Below are 17,990 nucleotides of genomic sequence, written 5' to 3' on the forward strand. Positions count from 1 at the left end.
CATAGCGAATAAACCCAATTCCATCACACAACCATATCATATGAGAAATGGCGAGTAACAACCGACAGGAGACCACCTCCAGGGCCCACCCATTAATCTAGGAGATTCGAGGCAGCCAGGCTGGGAATCTTCAACCATCCCTCCCATATTTTCCCGAAAATATGCGGCACACCCCTCCTAAGGTACACAAACTTTTCCCTATATAATATTTGGTTCAACCTATTAATGTATTCTTTTCTTGAGGGGATTTTGGCAGAAATCCAGTGATAAGCTATCAGCTTTCGGGCCACAAATAGCATTCTGGCCACAGCAATTTTAAGGTATTGATCCCCTCCCACCTCATCAACATAACCCAAAACACAAATCGTGGGGTCCCTGGGAATATCCTGTCCCGTGACCAAGTGTATAAGGTCAAGGACCACGATCCAGAATATTTGCAGGCAAGAGCATCTCCACATCATATGTAAAATGTCCGCATTGTCCATCGTACACCTGGGGCATCTCGAATCCAATCGCAACCCTCTACTGAATAACCATTCGGGAGACCTGTATGTCCTATAGAGGATATATAGCTGAGACAGGCGGCCAGGCTCACTAAGAGATAATCTGGGAATCATCTGTAGAATCGAGTCCCACTGTTCCGCTGATATCGTACCCAGCTGTTGTTCCCACTTTGTCAGTGCGCCAATAGGATGCCTTGACAGGACCTGTCCAAGTAAGCCACCATACACCATTGAAATCAGTCCCCTGGTGGACCCCTGCATACCAAGCCTATGGATAAGGACGTCGTGGTGTATGGTTAGGTCAACTTTTTTGCTCTGCACCATATACGCGTGACGCAGCTGCAAATATTGATAAAACATAGAGCGTTGGAGGGGAAATTCCCGTCCCAATTGCTCGAAAGTTTTAAAAACCCCTCCCTCCACCAGCTGCGACACCCACCATATGCCAATCCGCCTCCAGTGAGCAAAGCCTCTGAGCGTTTTCATACATGGCAAATGCTGATTGTCCCATATGGGGGAGTACTTTGTAAGACCGCGTATTCCTCTCAGCTGCCTCAGCTTATCCCATACCCTAACCATTAGAAGCAGCGTAGGGAACCTGAATGCAAGGGATCGAAATCTACCCGACTCCAGGCTCGACACCAGTGATCCCCGTCCCACTAAGAATTGAAGGATCTTCTGACCTCCCACCAAATCCACCAACTAGCCCTCCATTCCTCCTGCTACATGCTGGCATTGGGAAGACAGAAAATAAAGCCATGGGTTGGGCAACGCAAGTCCCCCCTCATCTTTAGGTTTTTGCAAGTGTTCAAGTTTAATTCTCGCGCCTTGTTTCAGCCAGATGAGCTCTCTAAAAATCATATTAATTTTATGAAACCTGTTCTGGGGAAGCCAGACAGGGGAGTTATGAAGGACATATAAGAGTTGCGGCATAACTACCGTCTTCAACAGATTCACTCTTCCCACAACAGAGAGGTGTAACTTTGCCCAGGCCTTAACCTTCTGTTTGATCCTGTCCGACAGCGGAACAAGATTTAGGCTCTCATAGTCTGTCAGCTTATTGGATATTCTTATGCCCAAATATTGAAGGGACGTTGCAACCGGCACACCTACCACACTGCAGGAGCTTGAGTCCAGTGGGAGGAGCGCAGACTTCTCCCAGTTAATAACCAGACCCGAGACCTCCCCAAATGCCCCAAGAAGTGTCATCGTGTTTTGTAATGATCTGTCCGCGTCCGCTAAAAATAACAACAGGTCATCCGCATATAGTGCTACCTTCTCCTCATGCTCCCCATACCGGAATCCCTCTATGCCAGCATCCAATCTTACCCTGGAGGCCAATGGCTCCACCGCGAGAGCAAACAGCAGCGGGGATAAAGGGCATCCCTGCCTTGTTCCTCTATGAAGTGAAAAAGGATTAGACAACTGACCATTAGCCCTCAGCCGAGCACTCGGCTCCGAGTACAAGAGCTTGACCCAGCCAATAAAGCCCGGGCCAAAGCCCATACAGTGAAGCGTCGCCCATAAATAGTCCCACTCTACACTATCAAATGCCTTAGCGGCGTCTAGGGACAGAACCACCCTCTTCCCGGCATTATCAGCCCTCACCTGCATATTCAGATATAATCTCCTAATATTCATAGCCGTCGATTTGTTGGGCATAAACCCCGTCTGATCGGGGTGTATTAACACAGCTACTACCTTTTGAGAGTCGAATGGCCAGGACCTTCGCTAAAAGTTTAATGTCTAGCGTCAACAGGGAGATGGGCCTATACGACGCGGGCAGAGTTGGGTCCTTATCCTTTTTCAACAGCACGGCAATGACAGCTTCTCGCATAGACGATGGGAGAGCACCCCGTTCCAAACTATCATTAAACACTGTCAATAGAGCAGGGAGCAACACCGTTCTATACCGTTTGTATACCTCAGCTGGCAACCCATCTACCCCAGGTGCCTTACCATTGGACATGGTTCCCAGAGCCTCCTCCAACTCGTCCAGACTTAGAGGTCTATCTAGAAAGTGTCTGTCCTCAGGAGTCAACCTTGGGAGATTGGCAGCCTCCAAAAAGGCAACAACATCCTCTGTCGGGGCCCTAGCATGTGAGGAATATAAGTCAGCATAAAAAGTCTCTAGAATTTTTAAAATCCCCGGTGCGTCAGTGAGTAGTCTCCCATTCACATCCTGAAGACCCGCTATAGTCGCAGACCCTCTCTGTGCCGATGTCACGACAGAAAGCAAATGCCCCACACTTTCCGCACTCTCAAAATATTGAGTAGATTGAAACAGCCGTTTTTGCGCCGCCGCCTCTAATGTCTGTTTGGTCACCTTTGACTGCGCCTCCCCCAATCGCTTCCGAGTGTCAGGTGTGCTCTGTGTTGCAAGGGCCCTTTCCGCATCCTCCAGTTCCCTGAATACAAGTTGTGATTTTGCCCTGGAGGCGGTCTTTATTTTAGAAATCTCTCGTATGTACATTCCCCTTAAGTACGCCTTTAAGGCCTCCCAGACGATCCCACTAGAAGCCGAGCCTCTATTAAAACTAAGATATTCCTGCAACTCAGGGATAAAGCCGTTATTCTTATCGATTAGCTGCAGCCAAAACGGGTTGAGGCGCCAGAGAGGTCTATCATTCCTCCTGTTCCCACCCCCCCAAGCATGACTGAAACAGGCGAATTATCAGATACCGTTCGCGCCAGATATTTAACCTCTAAAGTTTTTCCCAGCATAAATCATCACCCAGGGCCAGATCGATGCGAGACAGGGAGGAGTGAGTAGAGGAGAAGCACGAGAATTGACGGACACCAGGGTTACGGCATCTCCACAAGTCGGTCAAAGCTATCTCCCGCACGAGCACCCCAAATGGCGTAAGATTACCTCCCAGCCTCAGAGGTTCGTGGCTACCCCTGTCCCAATGTGAATCCAGAATATTATTAAAATCTCCCACCACCATATGCGGAACCCCCGGAAAATCTCTCAGAATGGCAAGAACTTTATAGATAACTCTACTGCTATAAGGCGGAGGTATATATATAGATATCAACACCAGTGGGGTGGAAAAGATTGTACAAGATAAAAGGACAAATTGCCCCTCTGTGTCCACCACCACCCGGTGGCACTTAAATTGAGTCCTGGAGTGAATCAATATACTAACCCCCCTAGAGTATTGGGAATGAGTAGAGTGAAAGCCCGCCTGTACCATCTCTTATCCAGGATTCCCAGCGTCTCCTGTGTGAGATGCGTCTCCTGCAAACAAACAACCGCCGGCTTCTGGTCCGTTATGAAGGAGAATATGGCCTGTCGTTTTACCGGCAACTTCAACCCCCTGATATTCCAACTAAGTATCTTAAAATCAGCCATTATCGTACCATAGCATATTGCCTACCATCTCCCCCCCCCCGGCCGTACCATAGCCAATACTGAAATGTACAAGTATGCCAAAGGACATTTTGAACCCAATCCCTCCCCCCTCCCCCCAAAGAACACCCTCCAACAGTTCCTTAGGCTGAACCAAGGGTGCAACAAGTAAGGGTACTGTCGAACCCTTCCACCCCATTCAGCAGGCGCTTCAGTTCCTTTTCACTACCCGCATTTGACAGGATATAACCCCACAGCACTTTGCATTTTCCCTTATCCGTACTCAGACTAAGGCCCCATAAGGACCACAAATTCTTAAAAAAACAGCATATAACAGAGTAATATAAGAATAAATAAAAATATAACTTCTTAGGCAGTCCATTGCATCAGGACCGCAGACTTCAACCGCAAGACTCCATAACAACTGAGCAGGTCAAGAAACCATCAGCCACATTCCTGCTCCTTCCTCTCCTTCCTCAACTGTCGCTCGTTAAGGTCCAACCAGTCCACGGCTTCCCTGGGGTCCAGAAAAAAGTGGATTTTATTCCAGGCCTCAACACGCAATTTAGCCTGGAAAAACATGGAGTACTTGACGCCACAGGCTCTCAGACGCTTCTTGATGTCTGTGAACTTCGCTCTCATCTTCTGCACCTCCGGCAAAAAGTCCGGGTAAAAGGAGACTCTGGATCCTTCTATTGTAAGGTCAGGGTGTTCTCTCGAGTATCTAAGGATAACGTCTCTATCCCTGTAATGGAGTATTTTAGCCAGCACAGGTCTTGGTGGATGACCAGGGAGGGGGGGCCGAGTCGGGACTCTATGTGCTCTTTCCACTGCATATAGGTGTGTTAGATTGTCCACACCTACTGTTTCTTTAAGCCATGTTTCAATAAAGGCAGTAGGATTCTTTCCCTCACAGCGCTCTGGCATGCCCACAATACGGACATTATTCCGTCTGGATCTATTTTTTGTCAGTTTTAGCCCAGACAGCTGCCATATCCTTCTTGAGCTCTGTACAATGCTGTCCTGAGTCAGAGGCCGAATTCTCCACAGCACCCATACGTTTTTCCGCCTGGCTTGTTCTGTCACTAACACTGTGCAGTTCATGTCGCACAGTCTGCATGGACTCCTGCAGAAAGCCCAGTTGCGTCAGGACATGTGAGATCGCAGTCCCACAGTGCACCACTGCCAGCATTACATCTTTGTTGGTGGGCTCGTCTGGAACTTGTAATTGCAAGGCTGTGAGGTGCTGTTTATTTCTTTACAGAGATTACTCCAGCTAGGCTCAGCTCCCTTCCCCCCCTGCACTCTGGCATGGGCAGCCTCCTCCTCCTCCCCCATTCCCGGGCTCATGTCCTCTGCCACAGTCTCCTGGTCCATATCAGAGTCCTGGAGAGACTCCTGTTCTGCCTCGGCCGTGCGGGCAAAGCGCTGCAGCCTGGCCGCCACTGCCCTGTTCCTAGCCGCGCTGTCTTCTGCGGCCTCCTCTAAGGCGCGCGCTGTGGCGGCGGCGCCATCTTGGCTCGCCGCTCTGTCCTCTCCTGCCACCCTTCTCTGACCTCTTTTCCCCATATCCTGGGGTGAAGCAGCGATCTCCGGTGCCCCGCGGTGTCTACCGACTCCGATGCAGCCTCCAGGGGTTATACTAGCCGTGCTGTGGGGACGGAACGGCTGAATTAATCAGGTATATGCGGGAGCTCAGCGGGCACACGTCTTCCTCACATGCCGCTCAGGCCACGCCCCCCTGCCTGATGATTTAATTCTGTTTATAGCCAGGCCAAGAGTTAGGCCAGAAAATGATCTGGATAAGATGACTGAATGGGTAAACACTTGGCAAGTGAGCTTTAATGCTGACAAAAGGTAGAGTAATGCACCTAGGATGGAGTAATCCTGTTGCTGCATATACATTAAATTGGAATATACCTGGTGCTATAGAGCAGAAGAAGGACTTGGGTATTCTCGTTACAAGTAAGCTGAGCAGCAGTACTCAATGTCAGGCAGCAGACAGAAAATAAAACAAGATTTTGCGTGTATATAAAGAGAGATAAAATCCTGTGAACCTATTCTATTGTTACCCCTTTAGAAATCACTTGTGAGGCCCCATCTGGAATATGGGATTCAGTTTTGATCTCCACATTTTGAAAAGATATTCAGAAGTTAGTCAATTCAAAGTTGGGTAACTAGTTTATTACAAGGGATGGAAGGCCTCTCATATAATGAGAGGGTGGAAAAGTTGGGCTTGTACAGTTTAGAAAAAAAAAGATCTAAGAGGAGATCTCATTTATATGTCTCAGTACATTTGTGGTCAGTTCAAAGGACTGGCATATGACTTATTTCTTCCAAAGAATGTACTGAGAACTAGGGGGCATTCATTAAGGGTGGAAGAAAAGCGATTCTGGAAGCTAAATAGGAAAGGGTTCTTTACGGTTAGAGCAGTCAGACTGTGGAATGCAATACCACAAGAGGTAGTGATGGCAGACACTATGACAGCTTTAAAAAAAAAAAAAAAAAAAAAAAGGGCTGAATGATTTCCTCAGCAGACATAACATTGCGGGTTATAGCTAATTTAGTGACAAAAAATATATAATTAGTAGAGAAAGGTTGAACTTGATGGCCCTAGGTCTTTTTTCAACTTATATAATTAACTATGTAATGTCAGCAGTTCTATCAAGTTCCTAGACACGCTTTCTTTAGGTGTTCCTAGACATTACAAATTATCTCAATCTGACTAGATGTTCTTTTCTGTATTACTACTTGAAATTGTGTAATATGGGTTCTCTAATTATTTCCTTTGTCTCTTCCCTGCATTTTGTCCCTTCCATCCCTTCTTTCCCCAATCCCTAAGAAAATTTAAAATAAAGATTATTTGAAAACAAATTATCTCATATCCTCATAGTCCCTGATTGGGATTCTAAGGATCCAGGGACCCAAGCCTTTGATCTCATTTTTATACACTCGGTTACTAGGCAGAAGATGCTCCTCATTGCCATTGTTAATTTTGGCCAAACGGAGCACCCTAATACTCTATCATTGGATAGGAGCGAGGCCTTGATGTTCCCACAATATGTTTCATGGGCAATTAATAACAAGCTAGTCCAAATATATATAGTTCATCAATGCTACCTGGCAGGTTATATAAAATGGGTAGATCTGCCTCAGCAGATTGCCATAGGTGTGTGGATGAGGCAGCAGATTTTATGTACCTGATGTGGTATTGCCCTCCTATTGCATACTTTTGGAAGGTCATAACTTTCCTCATCAAGATCACACAGTTCCCTGTACCACTCTGCCCTAAGATATGTTTATTCTGAATCCTTGGTGAGGAGACCTGGCCTCACTACCCTTGCCCTCTTCTCAGAGAAACATTATGTTTGTCTTGAAAGGCTATCGCCATGAGATGGATGGTTAGAAGATCCCTGCGGGTTTCATACTGGTTCAGTATGGTAAATACTATAGCTTCGTTTGAGAGGGTGGTATATAAAAATAGACCTTGTGTCATGGGTTTACCGCTACAGAGATGAGCCAGACTGCAGCGTGGCTCCGGTGTCTTCACAATCAGAAGTAATCTGGGTAACAGGGCAAGCTAGGGCGCCTCTAGTGGTAGGGACGAGGAAGGGGCCCTTGGTCCCGGAGTACCTGACAACAGAGTCGTGACATTGTCCTCAAAAATTTAATAAGGTATGGAACGCTTGGTTTGATTCTCCTTTGATTCATATTAGTTCCCAGGTGATGAGAAGTATTCTCTCATGATAAAGTATCTGATATTTGGTGCTTGACATGGGTGTCTTATGCAATGAGAAATGCAGTTTGTTCTTTTGTTCTGTGATGTAACCTTGTTAAGTATGTAGTATAATCTTCTATAAAAAAGGATAAAAACGACAGGTTGCCATGCTAAGAAAACAGGCCATCTGCAAACCTTTATTTTTTTTTTTACACTTACCACTAAAATAAAAAAAAACCTAGATCCGCTCGGTTCTGCCCTAATTGTACTAGCCTTATTAGGAATCCATCACATTGCCCAGTCATTTGTATTGCACATTGAAAGCCATAACAAAAACAAAACCCAAAAAACAGTGTCAGAATTGCATTATTTTATTTTTTGTCATATTAGCACACTTGGATTCCCCCCCCCCCCCCCCCGCCAATTTTTCAGTACTTTATATCTTATCATTCAAAACTGCAGCTTGTCCTACAAAAAACACACTCTCATTCAGCTCTTCACAGAAAAGTAGAGAGGTTAGGATGCTAGAGAGAAGGGGAGGTAAAAACATAAACACTAAAATGAAAATTGGGGAAAGCATGAAGGGTTTCATTATGTATTATACCTTTATTTATGCATTTATTGTGGCCCAAATGGTCATTTAAACTACAGAAGACTATTATATACAGTTGCTATCACTATAAAACTCGTCATAACACTACTGTAGCAGCAAGTAGAGTGGCCACTGTAATTCTAGTAATGTGACTCATTTCAGAACACATCTCAATACCAGTGTGTTATAAAAAATCCTAGACATACGCAGACTATTTACAGAAATATTGGTTTACACAGCTATTTGGTAAAGTAAATGGTATCACAGACGTAAACTAAAATAGTGCTCAGCACATTGGTAAAAACTAACTGCTATGCCACTTCTCCTACAGATGTTGCATTTTTGGTACAGAACCGTTTAAGATCCAGTAATAGTGAGGTGGATGGGCAAGCTCAAGATACTTTTATAAATGGTAAGTCCACATTAGCAGAAGAAAAAACTATAGCTTGTGAAAGTGCCTGGTCTATCAGCACCATCCTATGAGAATGGTATGTTATCCTAATAAAGTTCAAGATGGCAAAGTTATTATTATTTATTTTTAGAGCAGCACTGATTTCATGGTGCTGTACATATGAAAACGGGTGTACATACAAAATACAAGTATAGCCTGCAATGAATAAGCCTGCAATGACAGACTGGAACAGAGGGGGAGAGAGCCCTGCCCTTGTGAGCTTACAGATTACAGGATAATGGGGAAGGACACAGTAGGGTGTGGGGCGGGTTGCAGCAGGTCCGGTGGTGGTGGGGTGACAAGCGGGGTCATTGCAAGAGGAAAACCAGCAACCCAATGGCTTGAGGCTATCAAGATAATGGCGGAGAAGACCCTGGTGGACCTTTTGTAGGCTTGCTCAAGATCAATTTTGCCACAGAGCATTTATCCATCATGTTGTCATGACTCGAGATTGAGCCGAAGGCCGTTTAAAAAGAAAAAAGTAAGGGTTAATGAAGGGATGGATTCTGGAAAAAATTTCGAGTTGAAGGCAGCAGGAGGCGGTGAGGACTTGAATATGGGGTTTGAAGGAAAGGGCAGAATCAAGGGTCATTTGAAGACAGCAGACTTCTGATACAGGGGAAACGCTACTTCATACTTAGTTACTATCAGAAAGTCAGCACATTGATGTTATCCCAGTATTGCCAGTTGCTTGTGTACATGTCCGTTCTTGTATACTGCAAATCTGAAAATAACTTCAGAAATCCTATTAAATAATAACTGGAACATTACATTTAAGTTATGGATGTGGGCAAAACAGTTCCCGAAAATATTATGTTTAATCAAATCATTGTGTCTCTCTTTTTAGGGGTTGTTAGCCGAGAAAAGATAACTTCTGACAGCAGCCACACACAATGGACAGATCCAAGGGCTGTGAACTCTCTCCTTGTTATCTATACACTGCTGTGAGTCTTTTTGTAAAGTACTGCTTGCTATTACTGGGTCTGGTTTGGTCTGAACATGGTGCTTCACTTGTATTCATCGTCTAAAGGATGACCTTTTCTTTGTTCTTTTTTGTCAGGGTTTTACTGCTTCTCTTCTCATCAGGATATATTGGGTTGCGTATTATGGAACTGGAGAACCAGCTGAATATAATGGGAGCTTGGCCTAGAGGAGATGAAAATCATGGGTTAGTATAGGTGCATACCTATAGTCTTTTGTTTATAATTCAGCATTAGATAAAATTACTGTTTTACTAGGTAATTATGAAAAGATGCATATATAAAGCCATTTTGCAACATTTATTCTTTTTTTCTTATTTGACCTTTCAGAGGGAATCTGGAACCTGTTTTTTTCTTGCCATCTAATTTGCGAGCAACAAAATGTAGAGACGTTGTTTTGATAATCTCCTGCTGATATTACTGTGATTTTATCATAGGATGACTAGTAATCTTGCTGCCATATAGTCCTCTGTATTCATGAGCTCTGTATAACCCCATCACTGACTGGCATTGTATACTGTGCATAGGCAGAAAGCTCAGCATGCAGAGAACCGGTAGATCTACAGCAGATAAAATGATGAGACTGGTTAATTTATGTGGTCATTACACAAAGTGTCTGGAATAAATTCCATGCATAAGGCATAACAAGCAACCTACTGACCACATTGGTAAAAAAGTATCATACATGGCCCCTAGAAATACAGTAAGGTCCAGAAATCTTTTGGCAGTGACACAAGTTTTGTCATTTCAGCAGTTTACCAAAACATATTCAAGATTCAGCTAGATAATCAATTTCGGCTTAAAGCACCGACTCTCAGCTTTAGTTTGAGGGTATTCACATCTTAATGGGAGTAAAGGTTTAGGAATTACAGCTCTTTAATATGAGTGTAGCTGCCTCATTTTAAAGGGACCAAAAGTAATTGGACCATTAGGATGAAAAAAAAAGAAGACGGCAGAAATGTTAGGAGTGGCCAAATCAACAGTTTAGCATATTCTGCAAAAAAAAAAAAAAAGCATACTGGTGAGCTTGGGAACTCAAAAAGGCCTGGATGTACATGGAAGACAATAGTGGTGGATAATCGCAGAATCCTTCCCTTGCTGAAGAAAGATGCCTTCAATACCACTCAAGGTAAAAACACTCTCCAGGAAGTAGGTGTTTCAATATCTAAATCTACCATACAAAGAAGACTTCATGAGAGCAAATACAGAGGGTTCACCACAAAGTGCAAACCATTAATTAGCACTAAAAATAGGCTAGATTAGACTTTGCAAAAAGACATGTAAAGAAGCCAGAGCAGTTCTGGAAAAGCATTATTTGGACAGATGAACCTAAGATCAACCTGTATCTGAATGAAGGGAAGAAGTATGGAGGAGGTTTGCATCGGCTTATGATCCAAAGCACACCATATTGTATGCTCTGTAAAACATGATGATAATGGCATGGGCATGCATGGCTTACCTCCGACCGGCTCCCCCGCTGTCTGTCGCTGATCGCACAGCTCCATTTCTCGTCCGGCGACGCGTGGACGCGGGCGGAGGACGTCAGGATCGCCGCGTGTGAAAGGTAAGTAACGACCGCCGAGCATCGCTACATCGCTGTGAGATCTGCCTGTGTGGCAGCTCACTAGCGACCTTTTAGCGATGCACCAGCGATCCTGACCGGGTCGTATCGTGGTCGGGATCGCTGGTGCATCGCTAAATGTAGAGGGGCCTTAAGACAAAACTTAAAGGGAATTTGCCACCACATTTGACCTATATAAACTATTAGTATGGGCATACAGGTTATAGACTGCTGAGAATAGTCCTGTGTGTCTCATATCAGCAGTGTTGTTGTGGATAAATCATCTTTATCACTTTATATAAATGACTGGTTCTGGGGTGGATGGCTGCCTGGAGATAACTCTGCCTCCAGAGATTATTTGATGTGTAATGGCTGCTCTCTGCTTTCATGATACCTGACACATCTGCAGGTTCCTCTCAGCTCTAGCCTCCAGCTCACAGGCAGAGAGGGCTGCATTATTGTTGTAAAACAGCATAGCTGAGAGAGAAGCAAAAAATGTGTTCGCAGGAAGACAAATTTCATTTCTCCTGTTCTGTGTTGGTTACTTGTCTCACATTGGTAACTCTCCCTTCATGTCAAACAAGCTCTGGAGGCAGAGTTATCTTCCAAGTACCATCGTCCCCAGAGCCTGGAAGAGGTCACTTACATAAAGTGATAAAAGATGATTTATCAGGAAGGAACAAGGCATCTGATATGATACATACAGGGAGGTCTGTTTTCAGCATTCTATAACCTGTAGGCCCATATTAATAGCTTACATAGGTCAAATGTAGTGACCAATTCCCTTTTAGACAGAAAGACCCACAAGCTAGCAACAACTGAAGTCGGCTGCAGTAAAGGCTGGAAAAGCATCACAAAAGAGGAAACTTTGATAATGGCTTTCAGACTTCAGGCAGTCTTTCTTTACAACGTATTAAAAATGAACATTGTATTTATGCTAAAATGAATGTCCAATTACTTTTGAGCCCCTGACATGAGGCGGCTTTGTGGAAAAATGGTTGCAATTCCTAAACATTTCAAAGGAAATTTTTGTTTAACCCCTTAAATTAATCTTGAAAGTCCACACTTAATTGCATCTTACTTGTTCCATTTTAAATAAAAGTGGCATGCAGAGCCCAAAACCCGAAGTTTTGGTCACTGTACATATATTTGTGGACCTAACTACATTTTTTTATTTGTGTGCGTGTGTCATACTACGATATGTCTCATCTGGAAAAGAAGAGGTGGTAATTGCAGTCCATGTGTATAATATTTTAGTCCTTGTAAATTTTATAAAGTGGTTGTCCACTACCTTAACCCCTTAACGACCGCCGATATGCCTTTTAACGGCGGTAATAAAGGGTACAAAACCACAGCGCCGTTAATTCACGGCGCTGTGATTTAAGTGAATAGCGCCCCCCAGTGTCGGATTTTCTCCGGGGGTCTCAGCTGCCAGGGGTAGCCGAGACCCCAGAGAACATGAATCGGTCGGTTGTTACCGACCCCCGCTTTTGCGATCGCCGTTATTAACTGTATAACGGCGACCGCAAAAAAAAAAAAAAAGCCGCGATTTTACATTTAATTTCTCTCTCCTCTGATGTGATCGCACATCAGAGGAGAGAGAAATGGGGTCCCCAATCCCCCCTGGTACCTCTCCGTGGCCCTCCGTCCCCTCCCGGTGGTCCCACGTCCCGCCGGCATCCTCCGATGGGCGCCGCCATCTTGAAAATGGCGGGCGCATGCGCAGTGCGCCCGCCGGGAATCTGCCGGCTCCGGCTGGCAGATTCCATTCATTATTTTGATCACTATGATAAACGATCATAGAGATCAAAATAAAAAAAATAGTACATAACCCCCCCCGTTTATCACTCCCTTATATAGGCCAATATAATGAAATAAAGAAAATATTTTTTTTTCCAGTTTTCCATTAGGGTTAGGGTTGGGTTAGGGTTGGGCTAGGGTTAGGGTTGGGCTAGGGTTAGGGTTGGGCTAGGGTTAGGGTTGGGCTAGGGTTAGGGCTAGGGTTAGGGCTCGGGTCACGGCTAGGGTTAGAATTAGGGTTAGGGCGAACTAGGGTTAGGGTTGGGATTAGGGTTAGGGTTGGGATTAGGGTTAGGGGTGTGTTGGGGCTAGGGTTGGAGCAAGAATTGAGGGGTTTCCACTATTTGCCAACTTTGGGGGTCTAAAAATTGGGGTCTAAAAAATCACTTTTGTGGAAATAAAAAAACTTTTTATTTTCACGGCTCTGCATTTATAAACTTTTGTGAAGCGCTTGGGGGTTCAAAGTGCTCACCACACATCTAGATAAGTTCCTTAGGGGGTCTAATTTCCAAAATGGGGTCACTTGTGGGGGGTTTCCACTGTTTAGGCCCATCAGGGGCTCTGCAAGCGCAACATGATGCCCGCAGACCATTCCATCAAAGTCTGCATTCCAAAATGGCACTCCTTCCCTTCCGAGCTCTCCCATGTGCCCAAACAGTGGTTCCCCCCACATATGGGGTATCGGCGTACTCAGGACAAATCGCATAACAACTTTGCGGGTATGATTTCTCCTGTTACCCTTGTAAAAATAAAAATTTGGGGGCGAAAAGATCATATTTGTGGAAAAAAAATGGATTTTTTATTTTCACGGCTCTACGTTATAAACTTCTGTGAAGCACTTGAAGGTTCAAAGTGCTCACCACACATCTAGATAAGTTCCTTAATGGGTCTAGTTTCCAAAATGGGGTCACTTGTTGGAGGTTTCCACTGTTTAGGCACATTAAGGGCTCTCCGAACGCAACATGGCATCCGATCTCAATTCCAGCCAATTCTGCGAGCTCTGCCGTGTGCTGAAAAAGTGGTTTACCCCCACATATGGGGTATCGGCGTATTCAGGAGAAATTGTACGACAAATTTTGTGGTTGATTTTCTCTTTTAACACTTGTGAAAATAAAAAAAATTGGTTCTGAAGTAAATTTTTGGCAAAAAAAAGTTAAATGTTAATTTTTTTCCTTCCACATTGCTTTAGTTCCTGTGAAGCACTTAAAGGGTTAATAAACTTCTTGGTTTTGTAAATTTTGTTGTAAAAATGAGAAATCGCTGGTCAACTTTTAACCCTTATAACTTCCTAACAAAAAAAATTTTGCTTCCAAAATTGTGCTGATGTAAAGTAGACATGTGGGAAATGTTATTTATTAAGAAATTTGTGTGACACATCTCTCGGATTTAAGGGCATAAAAATTTAAAGTTTTAAAATTGCAAAATTTTCAAAATTTTCGCCATATTTCCGTTTTTTTCATAAATAAACACAAGACTTATCGAAGAAATTTTACCACTAACATGAAGTACAATATGTCACGAAAAAACAATCTTAGAATCAGCGGGATCCATTAAAGCGTTCCAGAGTTATAACCTCATAAAAGGACAGTGGTCAGAATTGTAAAAATTGGCCTGGTCATTAAGCAGCAAACTGGCTCTGTCGCTAAGGGGTTAACATTGATGGCCTATCCTTACGATAGGTCATCAATGACTGATTGGTGTGGGGGTGCCTACACAGATGGAACTGACCCATTAGGAATCTACACATCGCATCTCCGTCTACTGTATAGTGGTCATGGCCAGGTACTGCACATCCGCCCTGTATTGATTTGAATAGGTGATGGATGTGCGGTACCCAGCCATGGCACAGGCGATTGAGCTGTGCTGTGCAGCTCCGTAACTGGTCAGTTCCGTCCAAGAACAGTTGATCACAGGAGTGCCAAGTGTCACACCCCTATAGATCAGACATTGATGACTTATCCTAAGTATCCTAAGACGGAACCTGAAAACCCATCTCTTCAGGAAAGCTTACAGCCTCCAATGACCCCGCTGCCTCCCCACCACTACTGGAGCTACCGCCTCACCATCACTGGAGCTGCTGCAACCCCCCAACCTACTGTCTCCTTCCCACCATCCTGTAGCATGTAAGCCTGAAAGGGCAGGGTCCTCTCTCCCCTCTGTACCAGTCTGTGATTGTTAGTTTGTTTACTGTAAGTGATATCTGTAATTTGTAATGTAACCCCTTCTCATGTACATCACCATGGAATCAATGGTGCTATATAAATAATAATAATAAAGTATAGGCCATCAATGTTAAAGTAGCGGACAACCTCTTTAATCGTTATATTGCTTATTTCGTCTGCAGATCTCACGATACTTGAGGTGACAACATTATCAAGATAATTTCCATTTATTTCTCAAATCTACTTGAATGACAAGACTTGTGGATCAGACCCAGATGAGTCCTGCAATAAGGCTTGAAAATCTTGGTTATATTGAAAGACCTAGGATTTAAGAATAAAGAAAGAAGATCATACCTTCCAAGCTAAGATGTTAAATGAATGCACTTTTCATGTCCTGTTATGGCAAGATTTACAGGGATCCTCCACAAATCCTAGTCGTGAGATGGCTAGGAACTAGCGTATTTAGCCGGTCATGAACAGACTGACTTTCAGCTGGACACCGGAGTTGCAGACTGAGACACTATTAACAGATTTACTGTTTTCCCTCTACAGATGAATGAGAAACCATTTAGTATTTCATTCTCAGGTATTTCATAGCTTGTGTCTGTGCAGTAGTGGATGTCTCAAAGGCAAAGGATGTGAGTGAGTTCTGAATGTCTGTAAATATTTTTATGTTTTCTCACAATGAGAAATTCCTACAATTCTAAATAGTGTGTATGTTTTCCTCTGTACAAATGTTACTCTCTAAAATGAAATATTGGTCAGTGGACTAAAATTACCTTGCTAGTATACAGGATCAGGTTCGAAATGTAAAGACCTGAGGGCCCCAGCAACAAAAAAAAAGGCTACAAATATATATGAAATCATCAGGGCAGTGTTGATTACTGTAAATGATTTCTCTTCATGTAAGTATTAAGCACAGATTTTACCTTTTCTTCAAGATGTTTAAGGTAGTTAGGGGCTTTGATGTTATGTATGAACTGCAAATCAGGAGAACTAATTGATTCCCAATTTATAATTTTGATACAACTGAATCTGAACAAATCAGTGAAACACTATATATGAACAGTCCATTTTCACATTCTTGTGGCCTTTATGTGGGCTGAAGGCTCAACATTGTCACCTTCAGAATGCTATTTACTAATGCTATTGTGGTAATCTGAAGATAAAGAGCATTTAAATCATGTCTGGCCTGTTTACTGGAACAGAGACCGCAGGAAGAAAATGAAGTTCTGTTCTTCCAGGAGCCACTCGCTTCCAGTCATCAGGGTGGTGCAGCGGACTGTTACAGTCACCGCTACACGATGAATACACTGTAATCATTCCCCGGAACATTGATTGACAACCTGCTCTACACACACAAATGCTGCAGCGTGAACCATCAATCAGAGTGCACGGGCATGATTACAGCCACGCTGGCTGTGTAGTCAGTGGTGTTTGTAGCAGCCCACTGCTCAATGACTGGAAGTAAGAGGCTGCAGGGAGAATAGAACTTGATTTTTTTCCCTGTAGCCACTGCTCCAGTTTGCCTGTGAGACATTATTTAAATACAATTTGTCTGAAGCTTATGACTATATTTGCAGGGCAGATTTAGTGGTAAATTGCATTTCAGGTGATGACAAGTTCTACTAGGAATGTAACAAAATGGTATTTGATACACACATTGCACTTTCTTTACAGATCAGTGATTTTGTAATACATATGCAATTGGTCTCCTTTTATTGACTATAGCTGAAAGCACATTCACACCTGTAGATGGCAACGCAGAGGAACAAAGTGTAATTTCTAAAAGCCATCTCCTGCAGTAGGGACTGGCTGTCATTCCATGTTGTGTAGTGAGGAAGAAAGTCGTGGTGACGCGTGCGCTACCAGCATATTTGTCATCTGCAAATCCAGAATGGTCACCTCCAAGTTGCTGGGCAACTGCCAAATTCTTTCGGGTGCGGCTTTGTAGATTCCACACTTGCAGAAAGTATTCATTAGAAAGCCTACAGGAATCACTAATGGATACTTACAATGGAAATGTGTATGTTTTCCTGTAATATGCAATTTTCCATCTCCAGGATATAGCATATTTCTATTGATGTGGTATCTGCTTCTAAAGCCTTAAATTTCACTGAAAAACCCTAGTTTCCCAGTGGATATCTAAAGGTTGGTGAGCTCTGGAGATATACTATCATTCATTAAGTGTTTGAGAACTACTGCGAAAGCAATGGAACATCTCTATAATTCTTTTATTACCTCCTTTTTATGCAAATACAGCTTAGAAAGTTGCATTTCCTAGATTTGTATTAGCTGTTATTTAATTGACCATTTTTGTAATAGGATTCCCCAAAAATGTTTATATTTATGTAATATGCTATTTTGTCAACAGATTTTGTAATATAATTGGAGATTATCTATAATGGCAGATTTTTACATAGATTATTTATGAAGATTGCACTCTTGTCGTTTTTTTTTTTTTTTTAACTAGATTAATATTCAATCTCCGGGAATAAATTTGGTTATTTCATTAACATTTCTGCATTGTTGGTAAATGTTTTAAATAGAAACATATGGAGCACTTAATTATAGGGTGGGTATGAAACAGCCTGAACGGTTCCGTCTGTATATAAAAGGTAGTATTTTAAGCTCTCCCTGAGTGTAGGTTCACACTACTATACAGTGCCTTGCGAAAGTATTCGGCCCCCTGGAACTTTTCAACCTTTTCCTACATATCATGCTTCAAACATAAAGATACCAAATGTAAAGTTTTGGTGAAGAATCAACAAGTGGGACACAATTGTGACATTGAATGAAATTTATTGGTTATTTTAAATTTTTGTGGAAATTCAAAAACTGAAAAGTGGGGCATGCAATATTATTCGGCCC

The 17,990-nt window shown here is 43.2% G+C and overlaps 1 protein-coding gene across 4 annotated transcripts in view; it reads left to right on the top strand.

Annotated features, from left to right (window-relative positions):
* LOC141048307 (GRAM domain-containing protein 2B-like) overlaps window positions 1-17,637 on the top strand; it is a 106,330-nt gene extending 88,693 nt beyond the window's left edge. For all 4 annotated transcript variants that reach the window (XM_073543799.1, XM_073543774.1, XM_073543789.1 and 1 more), the window contains 4 exons: window positions 8,497-8,577; window positions 9,464-9,560; window positions 9,677-9,784; window positions 15,302-17,637. In XM_073543799.1, coding sequence (XP_073399900.1) covers window positions 8,497-8,577; window positions 9,464-9,560; window positions 9,677-9,784; window positions 15,302-15,317 — 302 coding nt within the window. In that variant the 3' untranslated portion in view covers window positions 15,318-17,637. The remainder of the gene's footprint in view (window positions 1-8,496; window positions 8,578-9,463; window positions 9,561-9,676; window positions 9,785-15,301) is intronic.
* Window positions 17,638-17,990: the final 353 nt, after the last annotated feature.

This window comes from Dendrobates tinctorius, unplaced genomic scaffold (assembly GCF_039654945.1).
Source record: "Dendrobates tinctorius isolate UK_male_01 unplaced genomic scaffold, ASM3965494v1 ptg000011l, whole genome shotgun sequence".
Taxonomy (NCBI): Eukaryota; Metazoa; Chordata; class Amphibia; order Anura; family Dendrobatidae; genus Dendrobates; species Dendrobates tinctorius.